This window comes from Aythya ferina (genome assembly GCF_964211825.1).
Source record: "Aythya ferina genome assembly, chromosome: Z".
NCBI lineage: Eukaryota > Metazoa > Chordata > Aves > Anseriformes > Anatidae > Aythya > Aythya ferina.
This window is the reverse complement of record NC_140299.1, coordinates 26,146,570-26,169,725: the sequence shown is the minus strand read 5'-3', so window position 1 is coordinate 26,169,725 and position 23,156 is coordinate 26,146,570. Positions and strand designations below refer to the sequence as shown.

The 23,156-nt window shown below is 37.7% G+C and overlaps 1 protein-coding gene across 2 annotated transcripts in view; it reads right to left on the bottom strand.

Moving 5' to 3' along the window:
- CERT1 (ceramide transporter 1) overlaps positions 1-23,156 on the bottom strand; it is a 79,718-nt gene that overhangs the window by 24,686 nt on the left and 31,876 nt on the right. For both annotated transcript variants that reach the window (XM_084503439.1, XM_084503438.1), the window contains exons 4-6: positions 7,415-7,522; positions 6,465-6,603; positions 5,378-5,461 (exon numbers count right to left, since the gene is read on the bottom strand). In XM_084503439.1, the coding sequence (XP_084359565.1) occupies positions 5,378-5,461; positions 6,465-6,603; positions 7,415-7,522 (331 nt within the window). The remainder of the gene's footprint in view (positions 1-5,377; positions 5,462-6,464; positions 6,604-7,414; positions 7,523-23,156) is intronic.

The following is a 23,156-nucleotide window of genomic DNA, read 5'->3' as shown; positions in this document are numbered from 1 at the left end:
TCAGCAAATTAGAAATATTTGTCAGGAGATGATCTATTTGGAGAAGCTAAACATCTTTCTTATTCCTTTTTTTTTTTTTTTTTTTTTTTACACTTTTATTTTTGTGTCAACTGAAAGATATAGTGTTTCAAGCTGAAATCTTCAAGTTCAAGTTAAAAGTTAATAGTAGAAGTGTTTTTATTGCAACTGCTCTTCTAGCTTGGTGATGAAACTACATCCAGTCAATTGAAAAAAGCTATGATTAAAAAAAATGTACAATCACAGAATATCCTGATGATTTTTCTCCTAATTTAAATTGAATTTCAACACTTCGAAATTATCCAGTCTTTTAAGTAGTTCTCTTTTCCTTCTCAATTGGTTTTTCTTTCCTTCCACTGTAATCGGTGTTTTATACCATGCTTTAGTCTTCAATAGCTCTTTAGCCTTTCTTTTCTACACCTCTAGTCTGTTAGGATACATCTTTTTTCCATCTTGTTCCTAAGATGCTGTTTGTAACCCTTACCCAGAAGTCCCAAGCATTATCTGTTCAATCAAATGTTTCCCAGGGAAACAGGAGACTTCTAATAAGACAGTAAATGGAAAAACAAAGTTCCTTCATCTTTTCCATGTTATACCACTTCTACATCTTATATCACTATCCTAACTCCAAATGAAAAAGAATAAATGAATGGGTCATGCACCCACCCATTTAATTATCTTCTGTTGTTGATCCTCTGTTGATAGCAGTAGGATCAGTATGATTATTTTCCACCTTAAGCACAACCTCAGTATTTCATTGATGACTGTGAATATTATTCCTCCAGCAGGACCACAGACATCCACCACAAATCCTACTGTGCTTTCTACCAAATTTCTCTTCTTCAGCCTCTCGATCACGTCCAACTTCTGTCTTCAAAGAGATTCCTGAAGTAGGTTTTACCCACTCTTCTTATTCTTACATAATATAAGCCCAGATCCACTCATTTTCCTCGAAAGATGGATGGGAACTCTTCCTGATCAAGATACAACATTCTTAGAATATAAGATCACAATAGGTAAATACACTGAATGGATGCTTTATACAAATTATCATTGGTTCAGTTACCAGATTTTCTAATGGAAAAGTGAGCGATAAATTCATATACAGAGCTCTAACTCTTCACCAAAAGATTCTGGAAAAAACAGAAGAAAAAACCTCCCTGTCCAAAACATCACGTCTTCACAGCAGTGTAAAATCTAACTAGTCATGCTAACATTCTCCTTCAATCCAGGAAAGGTGCAGAAGGGAAAGTGCAAAAGACAATGTAAATATGATTCCTTAAACTAGTCTTAAATCTAGCAGTTTGACCACTAGACCAGTTGTAGTGGGTTTACGTGGCAAGGTTTTGGTAGCAGGGGGCCATAGGGGTGGTTTCTGTGAGAAAGATCTAGAAGCTGCCCCATGTTTGGGAAGGGCCCCATTGTTTTCCAGAGTCGAGCCAATAAGCGATGTTGTTTTGCGCCTCTGTGAGAGCATATTTAAGACAGGGAAAAAAACGCTGCGCCACACAGCAGCTGAGAGAGTGAAGGGAGTGAGGAACAGCCTTGCAGGTGCCAAGGTCAGTGTAGAAGGAGGGGGAGAGGTGCTTCAGGCACCGGAGCAGAAGTCCCCTGCGGCCTGTGGTGAGGACCATGGTGAAGCAGGATGTCCCCCTGCAGCCCATGGAGTACCACGGTGGAGCAGGGTTTCATGCTGCAGCCCGTGGAGGAGACCACGGTGGAGCAGGTGGCCCTGCACTGACGGAGGCTGCCACCTGTGGAAGACCCCTGCCGGAGCAGATTCCGGGCCGGACCTGTAGCCCGTGGAGGGGAGCAGGTGATCTGGCAGGAGCTGCTGCCCGTAGGGGAGCCAGGTTGGAGCAGTTTTCTCCTGAGGGATGGACCCCGTGGTACGGACCCATATCTGGAGCAGTTCTGGAAGAGCTGCTGCCTGTGGGAAGCCCACGCCGGATCAGTTCATCAAGGACTGCATCCCGTGGGAGGGACCCCACAGCACAGGGGACGAGAGTGACCGAGAAGGAGCGGCAGAGAAGAAGTGCTGTAGACTGACCATAACCCCCATGCCCCGTTCCCCTGCGCCACTCAGGGGGAGGAGGTGGAAGAAGGTGGATGGGGGGGGGAAGGTGCTTTTGGTTTCTTTCCTTTGTTTCTCACTTCTCTAGCTTGTTAGTAATGAGCAATAAATCTTCCTATCTTCTTATGCTGAGTCTGTTTTGCCCGTTACAATAATTATTGCGTGATTTTCTCGTCCTTATCTCAACCCTTGAGCCCTTTTCACATATTTTCTCCCCATTCCTCTTTGAGGAGGGGGAGTGAGAGAGCGGCTGTGGTGGAGCTCGGCTGCCCACTCGAGCGGAACCACGACACCAGTGCACCAGGAGGCTGAAACACTCCTTTATTCTCTTAGGAGGTTGAGCCTCTGCTTCCCCCTTCCTGGAGCTGTGACTGCAGAAAAAAAAAAAATTAGTATGGACAGGCAACCAGTATTCAGCTACAGATTATTCCGGTATTCACAAGACTGGAGAGAATTTAAGAATGGAACCTGAAACCCGAGAAACCTAAGAATTAACAGCTGTTCTGATGCTAAGCTTCAGAAAAAGGTAATGTTTAAGATCAACTTTTTGTTATCAGCTAGCCTAGTAAGTTCTCTGTCCACTACACAAGCATGGGTGTCTCTTAACCTGAGGCTCCTACTTCTCCTGTTGCATGACTGGAGTCTTATGATTCCACCCGATAGTGGACATATTCCAATTCTTTCATTTTTAGGCAAGCCTTGCAGCGATCAGTTACTGCCTCATGAGAGGGAGTGGAGGGGCAGGCGCTGAGCTCTGCTCTCTGGGGACAGCGACAGGACCCAAGGGAATGGCATGGAGCTGGGACAGGGGAGGGTCAGGCTGAGGGTTAGGGAAAGGGTCTGCTCCCAGAGGGTGCTCGGGCACTGGGACAGGCTCCCCAAGGCAGTGGTCATGGCACTGAGCCCGCTAGAGTTCCAGAAGCATTTGGACAACGCCCTCAGACACCTGGTCTGACTTTTGGGTGATCCTGTGGAGAGCCGGGAGTTGGACTCGGTTGGATCCCTTCCAACTCAGGATATCCTAAAATTTTATAGAATCTTTAATACATGTAATTTCCTAGAAATCAAACAAGGACAGAAAAACAAAAATGAAGAAAACTAAAAATGAAGCTGTTAACAGAATTGATGGGAAGTAAATGTAATGGAATGTAATCTATCGTAAGAAGTGGAGTTACAGAAGAAAAGAAAAAGGTTGAAAAGTGAGAAACAAAAGGGTTGCAGAATTCTTTTCCATAGTGAACTATAGAGTTTATATACAGGTACCCATAATACAAAATTTCTTAGAACAGAAATTATTGAATATTTGATACTGAACTTTTTCTAAGAGGAATGTGATTATCACTTCAAATTGTTTTTAAATACGTGATAAAAATGGACTCTTGCCATTTAAATTTTCTAAGATGACCAGATGTACTAGAAGTACACACTTCCTTAATGAAATTTCACATATTAAATGTGTGTATATAACAGACATACCAGAATAATGTAGAAATGAAGAAGTGTTCTAAAGGTAAATTAAGCTGAAACTCCTATATTATCCTAGAAAAATTAAGTGTGACAAGACATCTCTTTCAAAATGAATCATACAATGAAATTAAATATTTGCTATTGTTTTTTTTTAAAATATCTTTATATATTTTTTCTGAAATTTGTTCTAATGACTTAGTAGGTCTTAGAAATTTAGACTTTTTATATAGGGCTGGTGAAACTGACTTGCGTGAAGGTGGATGTTGCAAACTAGCTTATCTTTGCTGACAAGAAGCATGAAATATTTACTCAGAGCTTCAAATTATACACTACCTCTGACATCAGCACTGCAATTAGCAGTACAAGTATTTTATCACTGGAAAATCTACTCATGTGATTAATTCTGGTAGTATGTTGAAAAAACTCCTTCCTTCCATTTCCTTACCTCCTCATTCCTCGTTACAATTTTGGAAATACTCTAGAAAGAGCATCGTGCTAGGTCTGGCTAGGTTGGAGTTAGCTATCCCCACAGCAGTCCACGCACTGCTGTGCTCTGTACTTGTAGCTAGAACAACATGACACTGCATCAATGTTTTGACTACTGCTGAGCAGTGTAGACACATCATTAAGGCTGCCTTTCCAACCTACCACTCACAAAAGCCAGTAGGTTGGTGTGGGCAAGAGGTAGAGAGTGGACATTGCTAGGGCAACAGGCTCAAACTGTCATTCCATATCATATAATGTCATGCTCAGCAATAAAAACTGAGTAAGGGGAAAGAGAAGAGGGAGGCTCATTATGAAATTGTCTGTCTTTCCAACCAGATGCTGTGCATATTCAGGCCCTGCTTCTCAATATATGTCTGAACATTGCACACTGATGGGAAGTAGAGAATAATTGGTTTCTCTTTTCATTTCTGCAAAACCTTTGCTTGTTTTTCTTTACCTTTAATTAAATTGCTCCTTATCTTGACCCATGAGCCTTTTTTCATTATATTTTCTCCCCCTGTTCTTTTGAGAAGGGAGAATGAGAACTGTTGTGCTGGAGCTTAGCAGTCTGTGTGAAACCACCACTTAAATACAAGAAGGAAAGATGCAAGACAAGATGACTATAACACATTAGAAAGAAAATAGAAAACAAAAAATTGTTATTTTGCCGCATTTTCAGATCCTTGGTGAAAGTCTTTAGATTTAAAAAAAATCTTCTCAAGAAGCAGAACTCATTTGAGTTCTTCACATTCACTGCACAGATGGAGTAAGAAAACTATAATCGGATCATTTTAGATAAGAATCAGAATTCTGTTAATCATAGTATTGGAAAACACAGTTTAAAAATGCTAAAATTTTAGCACTTTGAGTGCTAAAATTAGAGAAAAATCAGTAACACAATATTGACTTAGTAATGTAGCCACAGAACATGGAAAAAACAATACTGAGGCATACCTAACTGGAAAAGCATTGTGTTCCACCATACTCCTAAAGCTGACAACACTTGCCAGAAAAACAAACTGTGGTTATCTATTACAAATTTCAGTTCTTACTACTTTAATAATGCATCCAGTTCAACAGAATTTTGTACTGGAAATGTACAAAATCATGAAAATCTCATGAAATGAGATCATGAAAAAGCAGCTCTGAGATTCATGAAAATTATCATGAAAAGCAGCTAAGAATGATAATTTTAACATGAAGAGCTTCCTGTCACATTTAAATAACATTTCTTATTTAATATCTTCTCATACAACAGCATAAATATCAGTCTTATATCAAGATTATCATCATACTATTCACACAAATATTCAGCCAAGTTTAGACACTTACATTTTTCCTTACTGCTGTTACTGTTATGTAAAAAATCCCCATCAGAACGCATTGTAGGGAAATCATCTTCATCGTCTTCTACCACTGAATTTGGGAGAGGGAGTATATGTTATTGGAGTAAAAAGGTTTTCCTTGCTTACTGAAGAACTGTAAAACCTAGGAGCATCTTCATGCTTAAGCAGCATTTATTTTTTTTCCCTATAATAAAAACCAGTCATGACTCCCTCCCCCCATCTCCCCCCCCCCCTTTTTTTTTTTAACCATTTAAGACCACGACCAACATTACTGTAAGGAACTATTAGGAGACTAATGTTTGTTCAGTATCCAAATTTAGTACTCTATTTTATGGGAAGAAGAAAGTTCTGTTATAACTGAATAAACACGGAGTCACAATTCAGCTTTTCTATGTTACAGACTTAGTGAAAAAGGGGAATTGTTCTTACCTACCCTTATTACTACCAAAAGAGTCAGAGTGCCAGAACAAACTCAGGGATAAATAAAAATGCCTCATGGAAGTGTACGAGTATGAATACTAGCTGTGCTATGAGAAAAACAATTCAGATACATAGACATCCTCATCTGAGTCTACTTGGATCTCAAGTGTGCATTCAAGTGGTCTAATGCTTTAGCTCCAACCAATACGTATCAGGAGTACACAGTATGTCAGTATATTTGCCCTTAGGAAAGAATACATTGTTCCTATCAATTCAAACTGATATACTATTTTTTTGAAATAATGGTAAGAGATGCAGTGGTAAGCTAACTTGACTTCATCTTATAGGGAGATAAAAAATTATTGTTGTATAACATCAAGTGCTTAGAAGATCATTTATTTCAGTAAGGTTGACAGCTATGGGTTAGGATCAAAGTTAAGCAGCTTTCTATGGGAATCCAACTTCTGCAGTGTAAATAGTTAACATTATTTAAGCAGAAATATCTAGGATTAATTACTATATTAAAGAGCAAATTTAAGACACCTGTTTTCTCTATAGGACATAAAATGCTAAAGGAACTATTTCAAGGGCTATTTCTTACCATCTAAAAAGTTAAATTCTATGGAGCTCAGTGTTTTCAATTACAATTTTACCTTTATCCCTCTGGAGTTCATCTTTGGAAACAGCATCTGCACAGGCATCAAAGTATTTCTGTAAAGTATCAACTTGTCTACACAAGATGTCTCTAAAGGTTTCCATCTCTGCAAGCTTCTCACGTAAGCTATGGCCCTTCTGAAAATACAAGAGAGAAGTGCTTTAAATGTTTCTACATACTCTGCAAAAATTTAATGCCTAAATAATAATAATAAAAAAAAGGATTTCTGCAACAATGATGAACAAATCTTTTACATACTTCAAAGATATTTCAGAGATCAGTAGTTACAAAATACTGTTAGAACAATATGATTCCAAAAACCATATACAAGTGTATCTTCATTTTGTTCTTGGGTCTCAACTTTTCATCTCCACTGCACCTGCTACTTTACAGCATTGAACAAAAGCTTATTAAAAACACAGTTTTGCTTGCTCCTAAGTTTGCAACTACGTGCCTGAAAACAATCAGCTCCAGATTTTTGTTCTAATCTTTATTCCCCTTTCTTGTGTTGCTCCTCTTCTGTTATCAAGTACAGCCCACTCAAGGTGGGATGTTAAACGTTTATACACATGGAAGAGGGAAAGTCATAATTTATCAATTTGCATTAAAAATCATATTTATTAATACACAGAACCAGCATTCCCTTTTGTTTAGAAGCCCTTGTACTATCAAGAGAACAAGAGAAAAGGTTAATGAATCCTCCCATTAGACTCCTCTTGCCATTGGAAGATAATACTGTAGTTTAAAAGGGACAACTGCACAGAGGCACATGAAAGCTTCCTGTAAGATCCATTAATCATCACATGTGTAACTATTAACACTAACAGCAAACCAAAGACTTGGTATTTTTTCCTCTAGTTGTGTGAATGAATCTTTGTGTAACTTTTCTTTCCATTTGCTAAAGTGTTGTATTTACAAACCAATATTAAGAAAACATTATTCACTAACCTTGAACGAAGAGGTGGATGTTGCAGAGTATCCACTTGCTCCAGAAACAAGAGACACCATGGAGCCATGGCGACGTAAGCTTGACTCTGATCCATAGCCAGATTCAGTCTGAAAAATACAAGCCACATAAAAACTAGAGTGGTGAGCCTTTTAATAAGAGGAGAAACCATGAAAACAAGATTAAAATAATTTCTCCTAAAAACAGACCATTTGTTTCTTGTTAGGATGCAATAGGGCTTTACGGAAGTTATTTCTGCAAGTTTAAGATGTTGGTCTAGCATCTGTGAAGTTAATATGAATCTATTTTTTGTTATCATAATGATCTGAAAAAGCAGTAGTTATCTACAACCTGTTATGTACCCCTCAAAAGAGCAAGAAAACGTATATAAGGGTTCAAAAGGACAACGTTTCTATTCCTTTGCTATCTGCAATCTCTACCACGGAATATTTCTTTTACATGACATTCAAAAACCCTACAGTACTCTACAATTAATTGGGGGATTAGTATGGTCCAGTTTGAAGAAAATCAACAACTTTAGTAAATCCTTCCAATCATTGAAATAGCACCTTTTATTTTTAAACGAAACAAAATAGAGACTACAGAAAAACAGATGATGACTGTCAATAATTTCTTTTTCCAGGCTTTTTCAGCAATATTTTATATTAGACTAAAATTATCTTTAACAACAACAAAAAACATAAAACAAAACGAGATACAGAAAACAAATGAAGATAACAGTAAATTAAATGTTGCAAAAACATGAAAGCTGTATGTTTACTAAAATAGCCAGAAAAAGTTATAAAAATCTTAAGTTTGATGAATTCCCTTACAAATAAAACTAGATATTGACCACCTGAAAGAAAAATATTTCCCTATACATTAATGTAAGTGGTCAGAAAAAAAGAAAAAGAAAAAATGATAGTTCAGATATTAACATCTGAAATACTGTTTTTAATTTGATCAAGTGGACATCGACAACATTGTGAAGGACCTTTGACAGGTTTAAGAAATCACATGGTAGCAGAGAAATCCTGAAGGGACGAGTAGACAGTGATACCAAATGAATGACATGGAATAAGAAGCAAAAATAAAATCTAGCTGTTGTCCTTTTTAATGGGAAAATTGGAAGCTGCTTTGAAAACTGAGCAAAGTGCTGATAACTTAAGATAAAAAATGAGCATACAGAGTATCAAAAACAGTAAGGACAACATATTTTTTGAAGTATTTGAAACAAGATTTGGATAATATTGTGATGTATGGGACAAAGTATGTATACTTGGGTTACAAAAGGAGCAGTGAGAAAAACTGTGTTCCAGAAATGAAGGTATGAGCAAAGAGAAATGTGAGTCTCAGAGCGGTTAACATAATACTTCAACAAACATGACTACACAAGATTATTCATCAAGAACAAGCAAGAAAAAGCCAAGGGTCTGTGTCCATCCAGCCTGTTTAAAAAATGAGGCAGAAGACAAGAAAGAACTGAGGAAACAAAATGGACTTTAAAAGAAACAGGATGAGTATCAAAAGTAGAAGAGAAGTTGAAAAATTAGTATGAGAAAGAAATATAAGCATAATTGGAAAAAGGTGGCCTAGAAGTTTTGCTGAAGGTTTAACTGATTAATGTGCACGATACTTGCAATAAAAGAAATACAAGCACCTGTAAATTTGAAATACTTAATAAAGCATATCACATTCATTGCCTTATTTCAGGAAAATATAGAGAAATACTATAACCTGAAACAGGAGAAACAGAAGTTTATGTTTAATGACAGCTTCAGGTCAAATGAAAGAATATAAGAATCAGTTTGCTTATTCTGTCACATGAAGGATGTATATGCCCCATTTAGTCATGTTATATATAACACAGCTAAAGCCATTTTATGCTGAGTATGTATCCCAGAAATAATACATGTAGCTATAAAAGTATAACAGCAGAAGTGCGAAAAGCTTTTTTTTTTCATAAATTGTACTATTTGTTTTGAAACATGTCTTAAATATCTATTGGCTTAGACATTTTGTTAAGAACAATCACACTGTAACACAGGTGGTTTTTTTGTTTGCTTTTAAGAATATCAAAGTGTTGAGGGTACACTTGGCTTTAGTAATGTATTTGGGATGTTGGACCACATCTGTATTTGCAATGCACTCGGTATTATGTTGCAAAGATTATAGCTTAGTTCACAGGGTTCACGTAGTTCACTTAAGTACGAAAGTAAGGAAATAATAAAGCTTTGATTAATTTTCTTAAAATATTCAAGAGCTTTTTTTTTTTTTTTTTTTTTTTTTTTTTTTAAATGGACAGGTCCTTCAAGGACTTGACAAGTGAAAGCAAAACAGGTAAGGGGATAAAGATAGAAGCACAAGAGTTTTAGGCATACAATATTATTTCTCTTCAGAAGTGTTTAATCAGTAAAAACCTCAAGAGAGCATTTTATAGAATTGGAAAATCATAAGATATTTGTTAACATTGCCTTTAAATGCAAATTGAAACAATTTCACTGTTCTACTGTAAATTTCAGTATTTACTTAATCATATACTACGTATATTAAGATGATTCTGAATGCATTCTTACTACTGTTGGTTTGACAGCAGGGACTCATTCTGTTAAAGTTGTACAAACTAAAAAGAAGGTAACATTTTTCATTTCAGTAAGATACATCTTAAAATTGATCTGTTACTGAAGTTGTATTAAAAATATCCAATGTATTAGTCAGAGCATTTTTGCTAAGAACAGCAGATGTATTCTGAATGTTTTTTCCTTCAAGTGAGCAAGACACATGTTCACAGGAATTGGATTTAAGCTTAAGTGAAATTTCTGAATGTCCACATCTGAAGATTTAATCAAGGTCACAATACTACCATAGAACAAAGAAGAAAATAAACAATCTTAGAAGTAGAAAACCTTGTGACTTAAGTTCTCACCTTGTGACTCACATTGACTTAAATCCTTTTCCTCCTACATTACCATTATAGTCAATGCTCATTTGGTTTAGCTCATAAAATAAAACCTGAGGGTGAAAAAGCCTCCCCATATAAATACTAAGCTTTATTTTTTAAAGGTACCTTTTCAGCAGTACATTTGACAGTCATTTGTGCTTGTGATTAAACAGTTTATCCATGCTTTAGAATTGTACACAAGACAGTGACCCATCAGCTTGCAAACCCTGCCAACAAAAATCTGCTATATAAAAACATTTAGGCAGTCTTAACTCTTTGCAACCACGAAGCAAGCTCAGCGGACTGAACAGCACAACACAAATCTGAAGCATCTGCATTTATAGATCATGTTCACAAAACACAAATGTTTTATTATGTTTTAATAGCCCACGGGAAAGAGAAAAACAGGAATACTTATTTATCAGGAGAAACAGAAAATAAGTATTGCTTTATAACTGACACAGAAACAAGTCACTCAGCTCACAGCAGATACATGCAAGCAGCTTAACAGAAACAATGAAAGCATGCACCGTGCAAAGCCCCACCATTCTGCTACCGCAACATCTAAATGAGAACAGGTCACTGCCGCATTTATGTCTTGCAAAGCAGATCATCATTAACTATTCACTGTAGAAATACTCAATTACATTGAGAAGAGGAATCTTGACACAAGCTTCTTCTGTTTACACAATTTTTAATTTCCCAGAATAAAAATTGGAACGTGGGTAGAGTTCATATGACAGAACTAACAGTCTCTGCTCAAAACCAAAAATAACTCAGAAGTTGTATTAATACATAGCATCAAGCACTAACGCTAATTTATCATGATCAGTATATAGATGCAGTTCTTTGAAATTCCATGCATACATCATAGCTTCAAAGCTACGCTCAAAACTGGCATTTGTTAGTACACTGCAACAGCTTCAGCTTTCTAAGATGCTGCATGAAATCCAGTAATCCTTTCAAAACGCTTTTTCTTTATGATAGATGAGAGCAAAGAGCCACATGATACAAAGCTTCATGTGATTCTTTACCGGAGCAGGTGCTAGTATCAGCAACAAGGCAGTATGTCAGAAAAGCTGCTTTCAGTAAAATCGTTAAGTATTCACAGAATCATATTGCAGACTTCCATTATGGCTCACACAGATCCGCCAGTTAAGGATTTCCTAAAGTGGGTCAGTAATCCTCTGGAATAAAGCAGACTTGCTGGAGAGCTCCTCCACTTGAAAAAAAATCAAATAAAGCAAATTATTCTCCCATGTCTTCAAGAATTATTTTGATTGTGTCTTGATTTAGTGCCTGTCAAATGCTTCACTGTGTTTGTCCACCAAGGCAGATATTTTCTGTTAGCATTATAAATTATTTATTATTTTACATAACACAAGCAGCAGGCAGCTCCTCCCTCTAAAACATAAGGCTTACCCTAGGAGGTGATGAAACAGACATTAGGATCAGGTTTTCTGCAGTATTTGTGAAAAAGGCTAAACAAACAAACAAAGATCAAGCCACAGTAGCTTACAAAAAAAAGTGTAGAAGAAAACAAGTAAAGATATAAATGAAAGAGCTGGAGACAAAGCAGAAGAGGTCTGTCAACCCCCTGGTTGTATTCCAAGAGTGATTTTTAGACTAGCTGCAAGTATTTCAGCACGTATTTAAAGAAAGGGTACTGCTATTTAACCCAAGAAAGGACTACGTGGGGATGGCTGGCAGATAAGAATACTAACACTGCAAGCAGGGCACTTTGATATGCATTTCTGTGTATTGAAGTTAAATTAATTATTAACATATATCTGTAGGTCTGCTTTATCAAGTGGTCTACAGGCTCTGGCAATGCAATTCTAACACGTTGAAAGCAAGGCAGATATTAGTCAGCAGGAAGGCAGAGACAGGAATTTCACAATCCAGGTAGGAGCCTCTGGAGGATGATTACCCTGCCTACAGCCCTCCCAAGCGCAGTGCAAGAGACTACTTAGAAAAGTAAAAAGCTAAAAACATTCTAACATGAACTTTCTTCACAACTGCAAAAGCAGGTAAAGAAATGTAGGCATGTTTTCCTTGTGTAGTGATAAACTTTGCAATTTTGCAATAAATAAGCATACTACATGCCCAAGAGGAAACAAGAATTCTGGGATGACAAATAAGCACAAGACAACCAATAAAACAGAGATTATAGCAATACAGCACTAAGATAATCATAACTGCTATACCACTCAATCTACCAACATCCTTTGGATCTTTACTTCTCAACCTCCAAATACTTTTGGTAAGTCACCATATGCTGCCTATGGATGACAACCACCTTTAACACCTTCATAAGTTAGACTGGCACACAGGTTAGGAAGTGCTGGAACGAGCTACCACTTTCTAAAGGAAGGGATAGGACAAAGCAGCAGCACCTATACACAAAGCATTGCAGAGAGGAGAACAAAGGCTGACAAAGATGCAACCAAAGGCAATTATCTGGTCTTTGACAATCTTTATCCATGTAGTTCATACCCATGATTAATTGCATGGGTGAATACTGTTTTTCCATGAGTTCTCTTAAAGAACGTGCACAGGAAGATTATTCACCAAATATTATTCAACAGCTTAAAATGCTGAGATTCCAGACCAGGCGAATAGGGAGGAGCAGGCACTCCAAACAGAGAACAGACAGGATGCTGAGGAGGACAACACCCCGGAGCCTACAACTGCTTCCCTCTGTATACTGATGTAGTAGTAAAACTAAAGCAGCTTGTACTGCCGAGCCACCAGGTTATAACAGGAAAGGACACAGATTGCTTTTGATCCTCTTGGTGAATCTGGGTTGTCAGGAGCGACAAGATTTGCAGAGTTAAACAAGAACCAGAAATCTCTATTCTGCTGTTAAACACAGTTACAAAAAGCACCGATGTTCTGGCTGAGGTTCCCACACAACATACTAAATAATTGTTTGATTTGCTTTAAAAGCTAGAAGGAATAGTCAGGTTTCACAGAACAAGTTAATTTAAAATACATATGGATGGACCTTGGCTTAAGGACAGTACATACACACTTCAGCAGGCCGGTGAGCCGGGAAGGCAGGAGGCAGCCCTGCTGGAGCCCCAGAACCAGCCTCTGGGTGCTCGTCTGCGAAGCGCCCGCTAGGCAGGGGGGCAGCAGGCGCTGCACAGGGACAGCACTCGGCGTTTGTGGTAGCTGCAGATATCGAGGTCATAATGTCCCTCTTCTCCCTCAAAGTGGCAGGGAAGAAATTACTGCCCCAACTCTATTTTTTTTTAATTTTTTATTTTATTTTATTTTTTTAACATATTTAAGGTAATGAAGTGTTAATATCATCTCTGCATGGAAGTGGAAGAACAAGTCTACAGTCTACGTTATGCTTAAGAAGCTTGTGCTACAGACTATACCCGTGACCGCTCACTTGATACCTGATTAAACAGCTTTTTCCAACTTTACTCAGAAAGCTACAAGTCTGAGCAGGTTTCAGAGGTGGAGTTGAGAAGCCTAGCCACCCTTTGCTCGTTCTACAGAAACTTTTACATCAGAAAACCCCAGAATATAAAATACAGCAGCCTCCTTCAATCTGGGTGAATCATGGGGACTAACTGTGCAAGTGATATTACTTGTCTGGAGGACATGCTTTTTTTTTTTTTTTTTTAGTCCTCATTTTTATCAGGTCTCAAAGCTTTACAGCAACACAGAAATCTACTGATAAGCTGAGAAGCATACAGCTCACCAGGCTTATCAATACGTAGATAAGTCATCAAATACTTTTGGAAGAAGATCATTAAATGTTATTCACCTACTTCAGTGAACTGTTACCTTGTCACTGCCACACAGATTTTCCTTCTACTCACTCCTCAGATATTCACCTTGCCATCAGAACAGATATCTCTAGTAAATGCCTGGCATACCGCAGAGTATGCAGTAGATAGTAAGCACTGGAGGATGAAGACAGTTGGATTTGTCAAAGATTGAAGAGTCCGTATTAAGTCTAAAAGAGGATTCAAGAAAAAAGTGACTCTATACCAAAAGGAAAACTATAAGAAACATAGTCTGTTTAAATTGCAATTTTACTACAGTAATTTGTGAAAAGGTGGCAAAAATATGGTAAACATAGCTTGTTTTGCATCTCAAACCATTAAATGTAGCATGTTTTCCTTGGTTTTCAAAACCTATTCCTCATTCTTCCTATTTCCGTTTTGTTATAGTCCTCGTTTTTATCAGATCTCAACACTCACTTCCCTCACAAGTCCCCAAATACCAAAGAAGGCTTACTGCACCAATTACAGAACTGAACAAAAAATGTTATATGAACTGAAGGACTCCTCAGGACATGCTTCATTTTCTTATGTTCCTGACACAACTTCAGATTCCTGAAGTTGGCCAGGGTACAAGCTGCATAAAAATAGTCTATTTATTTCAAAATTATCTTTATTTAGAAACCATGCCCTGTCTGTTTTAAAGACTCTTTATGCACACACAATTCTTAAGTTTCCAACCATAAATCAATTTGCCAAAATAAAGATTCTTAAACACAAACCAACTAGGCAGTAATTGTCAGATTATTTTTTTTCCCCAGAAGATTAACATTCTGGATGGAAAGTATTAATGATAAAGTTCTGACAGAAAAACTGTATCAACAAAACAACAGAGCAGTTCTACATAACAAGCATAAATGCATTTGTAATGTAAGAAACGTTTGTAAGATCTTAAGTCAAACACAAAGTATACAATAGTTACATTGACATTTTAAAAATGTCAAGGAAAACATGAACTGTTTTACAAATAGTAGTGCTACTTGATTCTATAATTCTAATGTTAGTGTGTGGGCCAATACTAATAAAAACAGAATGCTAAAGTGATAAATTATCTGAACACTTCAAATATTTAGACATAACACCTAGTCTAAGATACAGAAAGGCAAGAACATGCATATAGTGCAGCTCTCACCTCAGGAGGCTCAAAACACTTTAGAAATAAATTTAGTTTATGCTAGGTAAGAGCTCTGTACAACTAAATTTCAAGTAAAAGGCATATTTGGATATCTAAAAGGATAAAAACTCCCATCTCCAAAAGCTAGTTGAACCACCAGCCTGTAGCATGCAAGTATGCATTCCCATTACAAAATATCACGACAAACCCTCTTCTAACAGGTTGGGCCGGACGAATTACGTTTCCACACACCCCGCATTAATTCAGGGTGCGTTTATTTAAAGCACAAGAATTTGAAGAGATACCAGCTGAAGTAATTAACCTCCTCAAGTCGGTATCCTTTGTGACCACTAGAGGGAACTAGCGAAAAGGGAACAGACACGTCCGAAGGTTACTATTGGTCAAAGCCCAACAGTAACCCTTACCCTGTTTCTGCTTCAGTCCCTGTGCATATAAACCTCCTTTTCTTGGCAGACAATTAAGAACGGAGCACTTTTACCTTTAGCCCTTATAATTACATTTGAAACACATTGCTACATAAAGTTTCCTGCGCAGTATGCAAGAAGTAACAACGACATCTACTGCTAATAGAATGGCAATAAATTAGAAGTTGCATAAAATATGTTGAAAGAGATTAACAAAATTATCCTGAAGTCATGTCTCCTGATTAGTGAGTTCAAAACAATGAATCAACAGGGTAGTTTCCAGTTAAGATTGTCCAGAGTCATTAGCACAAAACTAAGCACTTTGACGAATATTTGGACACAGATTTCTTAGAACTTCATCTAACCGTAAGTACTGAAGCTTAGTATAACTTTAAAAAAAAGAACGCTTTATATGTGACATGCAGAAAACAGGACACCTCTGTCTCAAGTACCCATGTCCAAGTAGAAGATTTCCATTCATTTTCAACTGCTCTGCCATTAGTCTGCAGCTGTCAAACAGCTCACTGTGAAAATGAGGTTTATATACAAGCCATAGGAACAGGCACAGGATGTCTTCATGTACAGAGTATGCATTAAGCAGGTTCTCACCAAACTAGTTTTCCCTGTATGTATATGCACTTTGAAAAGCAACAGAAGAAACAGAGTTCTGGTTAAACCCTTCCAAACCATAAAAAGTCATGCAGTAGCGATACAGAAATACTTCATTTGGAATAACTCATTTACTCCACACAACACAAACTTAAGCAGGCTTACAGATGTCTGTAGGACTGTTTTAAGCAGTGCAACTTCCAGAACTCCAGTCTTTGATAAAATTTAAAATTAAAAAAAAAAAGATAGTTGAAAATGTTATCTCACTTTACACACTATGTCAGTAAGCATATCAGTAAAAATACTAAATTCAACTTTATCTGCCAATACAGAAACACCCTCCACACTATCATTACTCATTCATGTGAAAAGAAAGACTGCTTTTATTTGCTGAAAGCCAACACCCTCTGTGCAAGACAATAGCAAAAACTACTTCAAGCACAGCACAGGTCACAACAGTTAGCTGACCTACCCTGCCCTTGAAGGAAAACTTGGGAACTGGTAGAAAAACAGCTTGCAAAAGGCTGCTTCTACTGCACCAAAGATAACAAACCAAAGGATTTAGGTACCAAAATGCTTGGGACTTCAAAAATAAATGTTATCACACATTTTATTCTGAATTGTAATACTGTTGGTAGTAGTTTGTGCATTAAGCATGTGCCACCTTTCCTCACAGAACAGCTGAGGCTGGAAGGGACCTCCAGAGATCATCTGGTCCAACCCCCCTTGCTCAAGCAGGGTCACCTAGAGCATGTTACAGAGAATTGCATCCAGGTGGGTTTTGAACATCTCCAAAGAAACAGAGATCTTGTACTTACTGCTTTCCAGAGGGGTAAAAAAGTTTGAACAAGACAAGGACAGTGTTTGAATACAAGCATAGAAAGCCCCCCACTGTCAGTGCCAACTAGAAAACAGCGTACTGCTGGATAAAAACAAGCAGTTCAGTAGCCTGCAACTCAGTCTTCTCCTAGTAACTGAACTGTCTCATTTCATTGCAGCACCACTGTGGACTTTCTGCAAGAACTTGTGCCTTAACTGCCCTACAGTAGAGCACTCCTTAAAGGGAAATGGTCATATTCTTGCTGCTGTCTGCTTTGAATTCCAACACGTTAAAAGCTAACCACCCCGTTGCTAAGTAAGGAAAGGGAGACTCCAACCTGATCGTAGGTGAGCAAGGTGTTCCCTGCTCATTCTGCATGGCAGTGACAAATTGCATCCTGTAGCAGGATCTTCACACTCAGATCTGCATTGCAGACCATTCAGGCACAAAAAAGTATCATCCACAAAAAGGGCAGAGAAGTGAAACTAGGGTGTTCTCATCCAAAAGTACTTAAAGATGCTCCACCGTCCAGGATAATAAAATAAAACTTTGCAGACTGCCTGTGCATCATAGAAGAAAAGACCTTTCTTCAAAGATCTTAAAGTGAGGCAATACAGATCAATAAGGCTGGCAAACCTTTCTAGGCAGGTGACACACAAGTTCTGTTTCTAATTGCAGCCTGAGGTCATGTATTGCAGACTTCCTTTTAATGTGGCCAAGCCCAAACACATAATGGAGCATGGTTTTAGTCCAGGTGAACAGGGAAACACCCGTCTACTCACATGGATACTCCAGAAAGAGAAGCTATATAGGACTGGTATTGTCAGCTGAACACTGATGTAAAGTTATTAAAGAAATTAGTAGCCATGGCAGCTTCTTCTCAAGTCTTAGAACAACAACTAGCCCAGTAAGTCTCTGAAGATCAATTAGATACCACTGTACGAACCTTAAGTCCCCTGTGTTGCTTGATTAGATTACGATAAAAGTAATTAAATCTGCTGTTTGTCTTTGCACTTTCTTTTTGCATTTCAAACTGGTGGGTTTATCTAGCACAGTTAGATTTTCTCAAACCTACCAAATACCACACAACACATGAAATAGATATTTGATTTCCTGCTTAACCTCAGCATAGCCTACTTGGGGTAAACAAACATGGAAATAAGTAGAAACTGCACCTTACAACACTTGAGGAGTAAAGCAGAACTTGAAGGAGACCACGTTAAACCAGATCTTTTGCTTATGAAACCTGAAAACTTGCAAGTTTGAGGCAACAGAACTTTGGTGTCTATTAAAAACAGGAAATATTTTGAGAAAGGAATGGGGAGTCCTTTCAATTTGAAGCAGAATATGACATGAACAAGGAAGGCTGATTTAACTCCTCTATAAGAAATATGGATTTATCACAGAGTCAGAATAACTGACGTTGCAAGGGTTATCTAGTCCCACCTTCTGCTCAGAGCAAGTCCAATTAGACATCCAAGTCTCCACCCTACAAGGAAGTATTCCTCAGAGAATTACAGTATCTACTCTTAAAGCCAGAGTGATTGTTATGAAACATAACTGGAACACACAGGCAAAGATTGAGTTGGTCAAAGTGAAACAATCTGCATTGTTTATAATTAATCAAGTGTGTTAGTCTGGAATTGACTGTAAGCTTTAGTCAAGCTTTAAGGAGTTTCAACTGTAACCACTTATTGATAAAGCTGTAACTTACAGCTGCTGTTGGAAGACAGACCCAAGAGTGACAAAAGTGTGCCAAGAGGCAGAGAATGATTTTTTTCCTTTCCTAAAAGGGAAGTTTCAACAGTTTGGAACTGACAACATTTAGGTTTGCTTCAGCATATGCTTGTATAGTCAGCTGAAACTGCTGATTCACCTTCCCCTAGAGTCTTCTTTCAGGAAACATACAATGACCAGCAGCAAGTCCACTTTGCAAATTTAGTAACATTAACACACACGACATTGCTTGTCATTTAAGATCTCCTGCTGACACCTATGCTAAAATAATGCAATGTGTAAGACATAGCCAAACTTAGTTTTCCTCCTTGAAGGAGTATAACTGAATTAAGTCTAAGGAAAAAACTTCTGTTATCTCTAGTAAAAGATTAAACACTTGAACAATACATCTCATCTTCTCCTGAAAGCATGGCTTCACATCTACAGGTTTCACTATTAGTGTCATGCCGCGCAAATAGGATGTGTCATCTTACCAGTCTTGGCTATACTTGCTTACTTAAACTAGCAATTTTGAGGTAATAAAGTCCTTCCAAGTTATTTCAGATCATGGGAGTGCAAAAAAGAGGGATGGACATCTGTTCCCCTTCCTGCCAAACCCCAATCTGTTTGCACAAAAGCAAAAAAAAAAAAAAAAAAAAAATCATTTTTTTTTTCACAAAATACATTCTATAAGAATTACCTTAAAAGTTTCCTATTAGTGCTAAGCAGACACTGCATTTAACAAGCAGAAGATGCCAAGTCCTGCCATGCTTTTTAAAAGAATTAACCTTTTCAAAGTCTCCCCCAGTATTTTAAGTTCACGTTAGCTCTGGCAGCTATTTCCTATTTTCTCTTTTTTTTTTTTTTTTTGAAGGGCCAATGGAGGAGAAGGGGTGACAAAAGAACCAAAAAGCTACAGATTTGTTTCAAAGTTCCCACTGTTGAATGTTACTGAATACGTATCATTGCTACTTGTGCACCCCACCCATGCGGCTGAGCAGCATCTACATACCCTATAGCTAGGGTGTAACTCTGGTCTGCTATTATCAACACAAGGAGATTTGCTTTAATCAAAGCACCCTGCTCACTGACACCCTTTACAAAGTCTGTTCAGAAAGAAAAAAGACTGAGTTTGGTAGATGGAGGCATACAGAGAATCTAACTTGCTTCTATTAAACTTAACACCGAGTACAGTTTGAGCTGATGAGTAATAATTGAGTAAACAGCATGCATCTCTATTTGGCAAGTGTAAACTTTTAACTGTGTCTTACTACTTCCACGTTGCATTCCTGTACTTTCTGTTCTGGATACCAAGAAGAGCACTTCCCTGATTTGAAAGTGCACTTACACCAAGGTTAAGTCTGTCAGAGGTTTCTGCCTGAAAACAGTATTGTGCATTGAGGCTACACAGAACAGTGCTGCTGCTGCTGCCACAGAGGGCCCAACTCATGCTGCTTGTGCCATTATGCCAGTTATAGGCACTTGCATTCCCCCTATTCCCGTAAAACTAAAGTATACACTATCAGTATTATTTACCACAGCTATTTTTACAAAATAAATCAATAACACCACTGCCTTTACCAGTAGAGTAAAACTTGTTTATAGAAATACTCCCACTTGTTTATAGAAATCAGATTGGTTATTTACTGCATGGCCAGCTGCATGGCTGGTGCAGTAGCTTTGCTTAGTTTAAGTTACCTCAAGCATTAGAGGTAGCACCACCGTTACTTTAACCATGCACATCACCTGTCATTAAATAACATTACAGAAATATTGACTGACATGCTCCTAACAGCTTAGCAGCAGTATCACAGCCTTTACGGCTATCTGATATCAAGTTAGCACTTCCAAAAGTGTTTTCTTCCACATGGTATTGCACCCATGAGGCAATCCTTTGCCAACATGCATTTTGGCCTGTACTTTTCAGGCACGCTTTAGACATTCCTCCAGGCATTTCAGAACACCCTGGTTCAAAGTTATCTCTCCACAGTTTAACCATTACTATATTTGAATCTTCAGTCAATTCATGTAGTTCACTAATTCAAAGGAATTATAGGAGTAAAGAACCTCAGGTAAGTTTACTACTGCCTGGGGGGGGCAGTGGTTTGAGAGAAGGAGAGTTCAAGACCTCTGCTAAGATTATGAAGACTACCTGTTAATGCTCAGACAAGATGGAGGAGAAAACTTTAATTAGGAACATATGGCAGACAGATCACTGCTTTAGTGGATACAAAGATTTAAGATAATCTTAAGTCCTCGTATGCATACAGCTTCAGACTCAGATAAGGAGCTCCCATAAGAATAGCATACAAGCTCAGCTATCAGCTATAATACTGCTAAGTTATGCAGTCGTTCATGGGCCAGCCAGTCTCCATTCTCACCATTCTTTAGAAAGCACCAGACTATCTAGTACAATTGCTTAAGAAACTGTACCCAAGCAGCACAAAGATTTGTTTCTGGAATGAAATGAAAATCCAAGACAGAAGAGTTGGAAAGACTTAATGTAATGGAACAACAATAAATACTTAACAACTGTGCTCACTAGAACGATAGAGTTACATTTACTTGTTTATAGGAAATACTATGCTGTACAAATATAGCACAAGTTACAATGTTATCTAGAGATGAATTTAGTAGTTCACAATCTGAAGAAATAAAAAAATCATGGTGTTGTGATACAGGATAGTCTACAAGACCCACAATGCAATCCTACTTTCTGTTCAACGTCTACGATCCTCAATAAGGAGTCCAGTTTTGGTGCTCAAAGAAGGTGAGGACAGGGTTCAGAGAACAGAAGGCAAAGTTGTAAAACATGTTCACATTAAGAATGACTGAGGAAAGGAGCACTGTTCAGTCTAACAGAAAAGTCAAGACATTGTAGATGCTACAAAGATGAAGGAAGTGATCTCTTCTTCAGAATTACTGTGAATAGAACTGCTCTGTAAAGAAGAGCTCAGAACACATAAAAATGATACCAAAGAAGGAATCCTAAAAGTAGAAACAAACATAGCATCTAATATTATCATGTGAGCTATGTCCATCCTTAAGGGAGGAATTTGGACTGATTTAACAACCCTTCATGAGTTCCCTTCAATTTATTTTCTCTTCTAATACTATACCAGTCAAAGCTCACTGAGGAACAACAAAGAAAATACAGTATTCACAGCTAAAGAAGGACTGATACACTTCCGAAGCTAAACAAGGTACTTAATTTGAGATGGCCACATCTTTCTCCTGTGTATTTGCCACTTCAGTCTGAGATTCAGGTCAAAATTCAAATAAGCAAACTTATTCAGAGTTCAGAAGGTCAGAGTTCAGAAGACTACTCTTGGATTTAACTTTTTGTTTAGCTATCAGGGAGTGTTTTTGCAAATTTTACTTTGTAGGGAGACGTCAAATGTGAATACACAAGAATGTAAATTAGATCGTTTATGTCAACATACAACTGTGACAGATCAGCAGCAAGAGCAGATCGAAGTTACTGTGTAAGATCCAGAAACAACTTATGGTTTCCTAGTTTCGAATCAAGAAGAGTGTTTGCAATGCCTTTCTGCGTATATCTGTACTACTAACCAGTGACTTGCCTACATGTTTAAGTCTGTTAAAGAGAGAATTGAACTTTTTATGGCTTAACACACATGAATGCTTATCTTCTGGATTCTCTCAGGCAAGTTTGACTGCTGCTGCAAGTCAGTGCCTCAACATGAGGCAATCCTCATGGCAAGTGAGGCACTTGCTCCTAAACCAGTATGCCAAACCTTGAGTTTTTACCATTTCAGAAAACTCCCAACAAGCTTAGCTAGATTTAGTTAACTACCTATGCTTTAAGTGACCAGTGAGAGATTACACACATCATCACTAAACAAGCATTTTAGGAATATTATTGGCACCAGCTTATTATTATTTAATTTGTAATTTAGATGTTCTCTTTTATGATCACAAATTCTCTAACTACAAACACCTATTATACAAACTGAAAACCACAAGTAACCACACCAAGAATTAGTATGTGAACCCTGGATATTTTAACAATGCGAAGCAAACAACCTGCATGCTAGTAGTACTGAGAAGACTACCATCTCCCAAGTAGACCACAAGCTATATAATTTAGCTGGCTTTTCCTTCTATACCAACATTTACCTTATTTCATGAGGCCTTTCAGAATTACAGCCATCTGTACTTGTACATGAGATCCATTTCACTCCAGCATCTTGCATACTATATGCATGAGCTATATTAGAGCTAGCTGTAAAGCATTACAGAAACTAATATGCTATCCTCCACAATTGTCAGCAAAGAGAAAAATTCAGACTGTT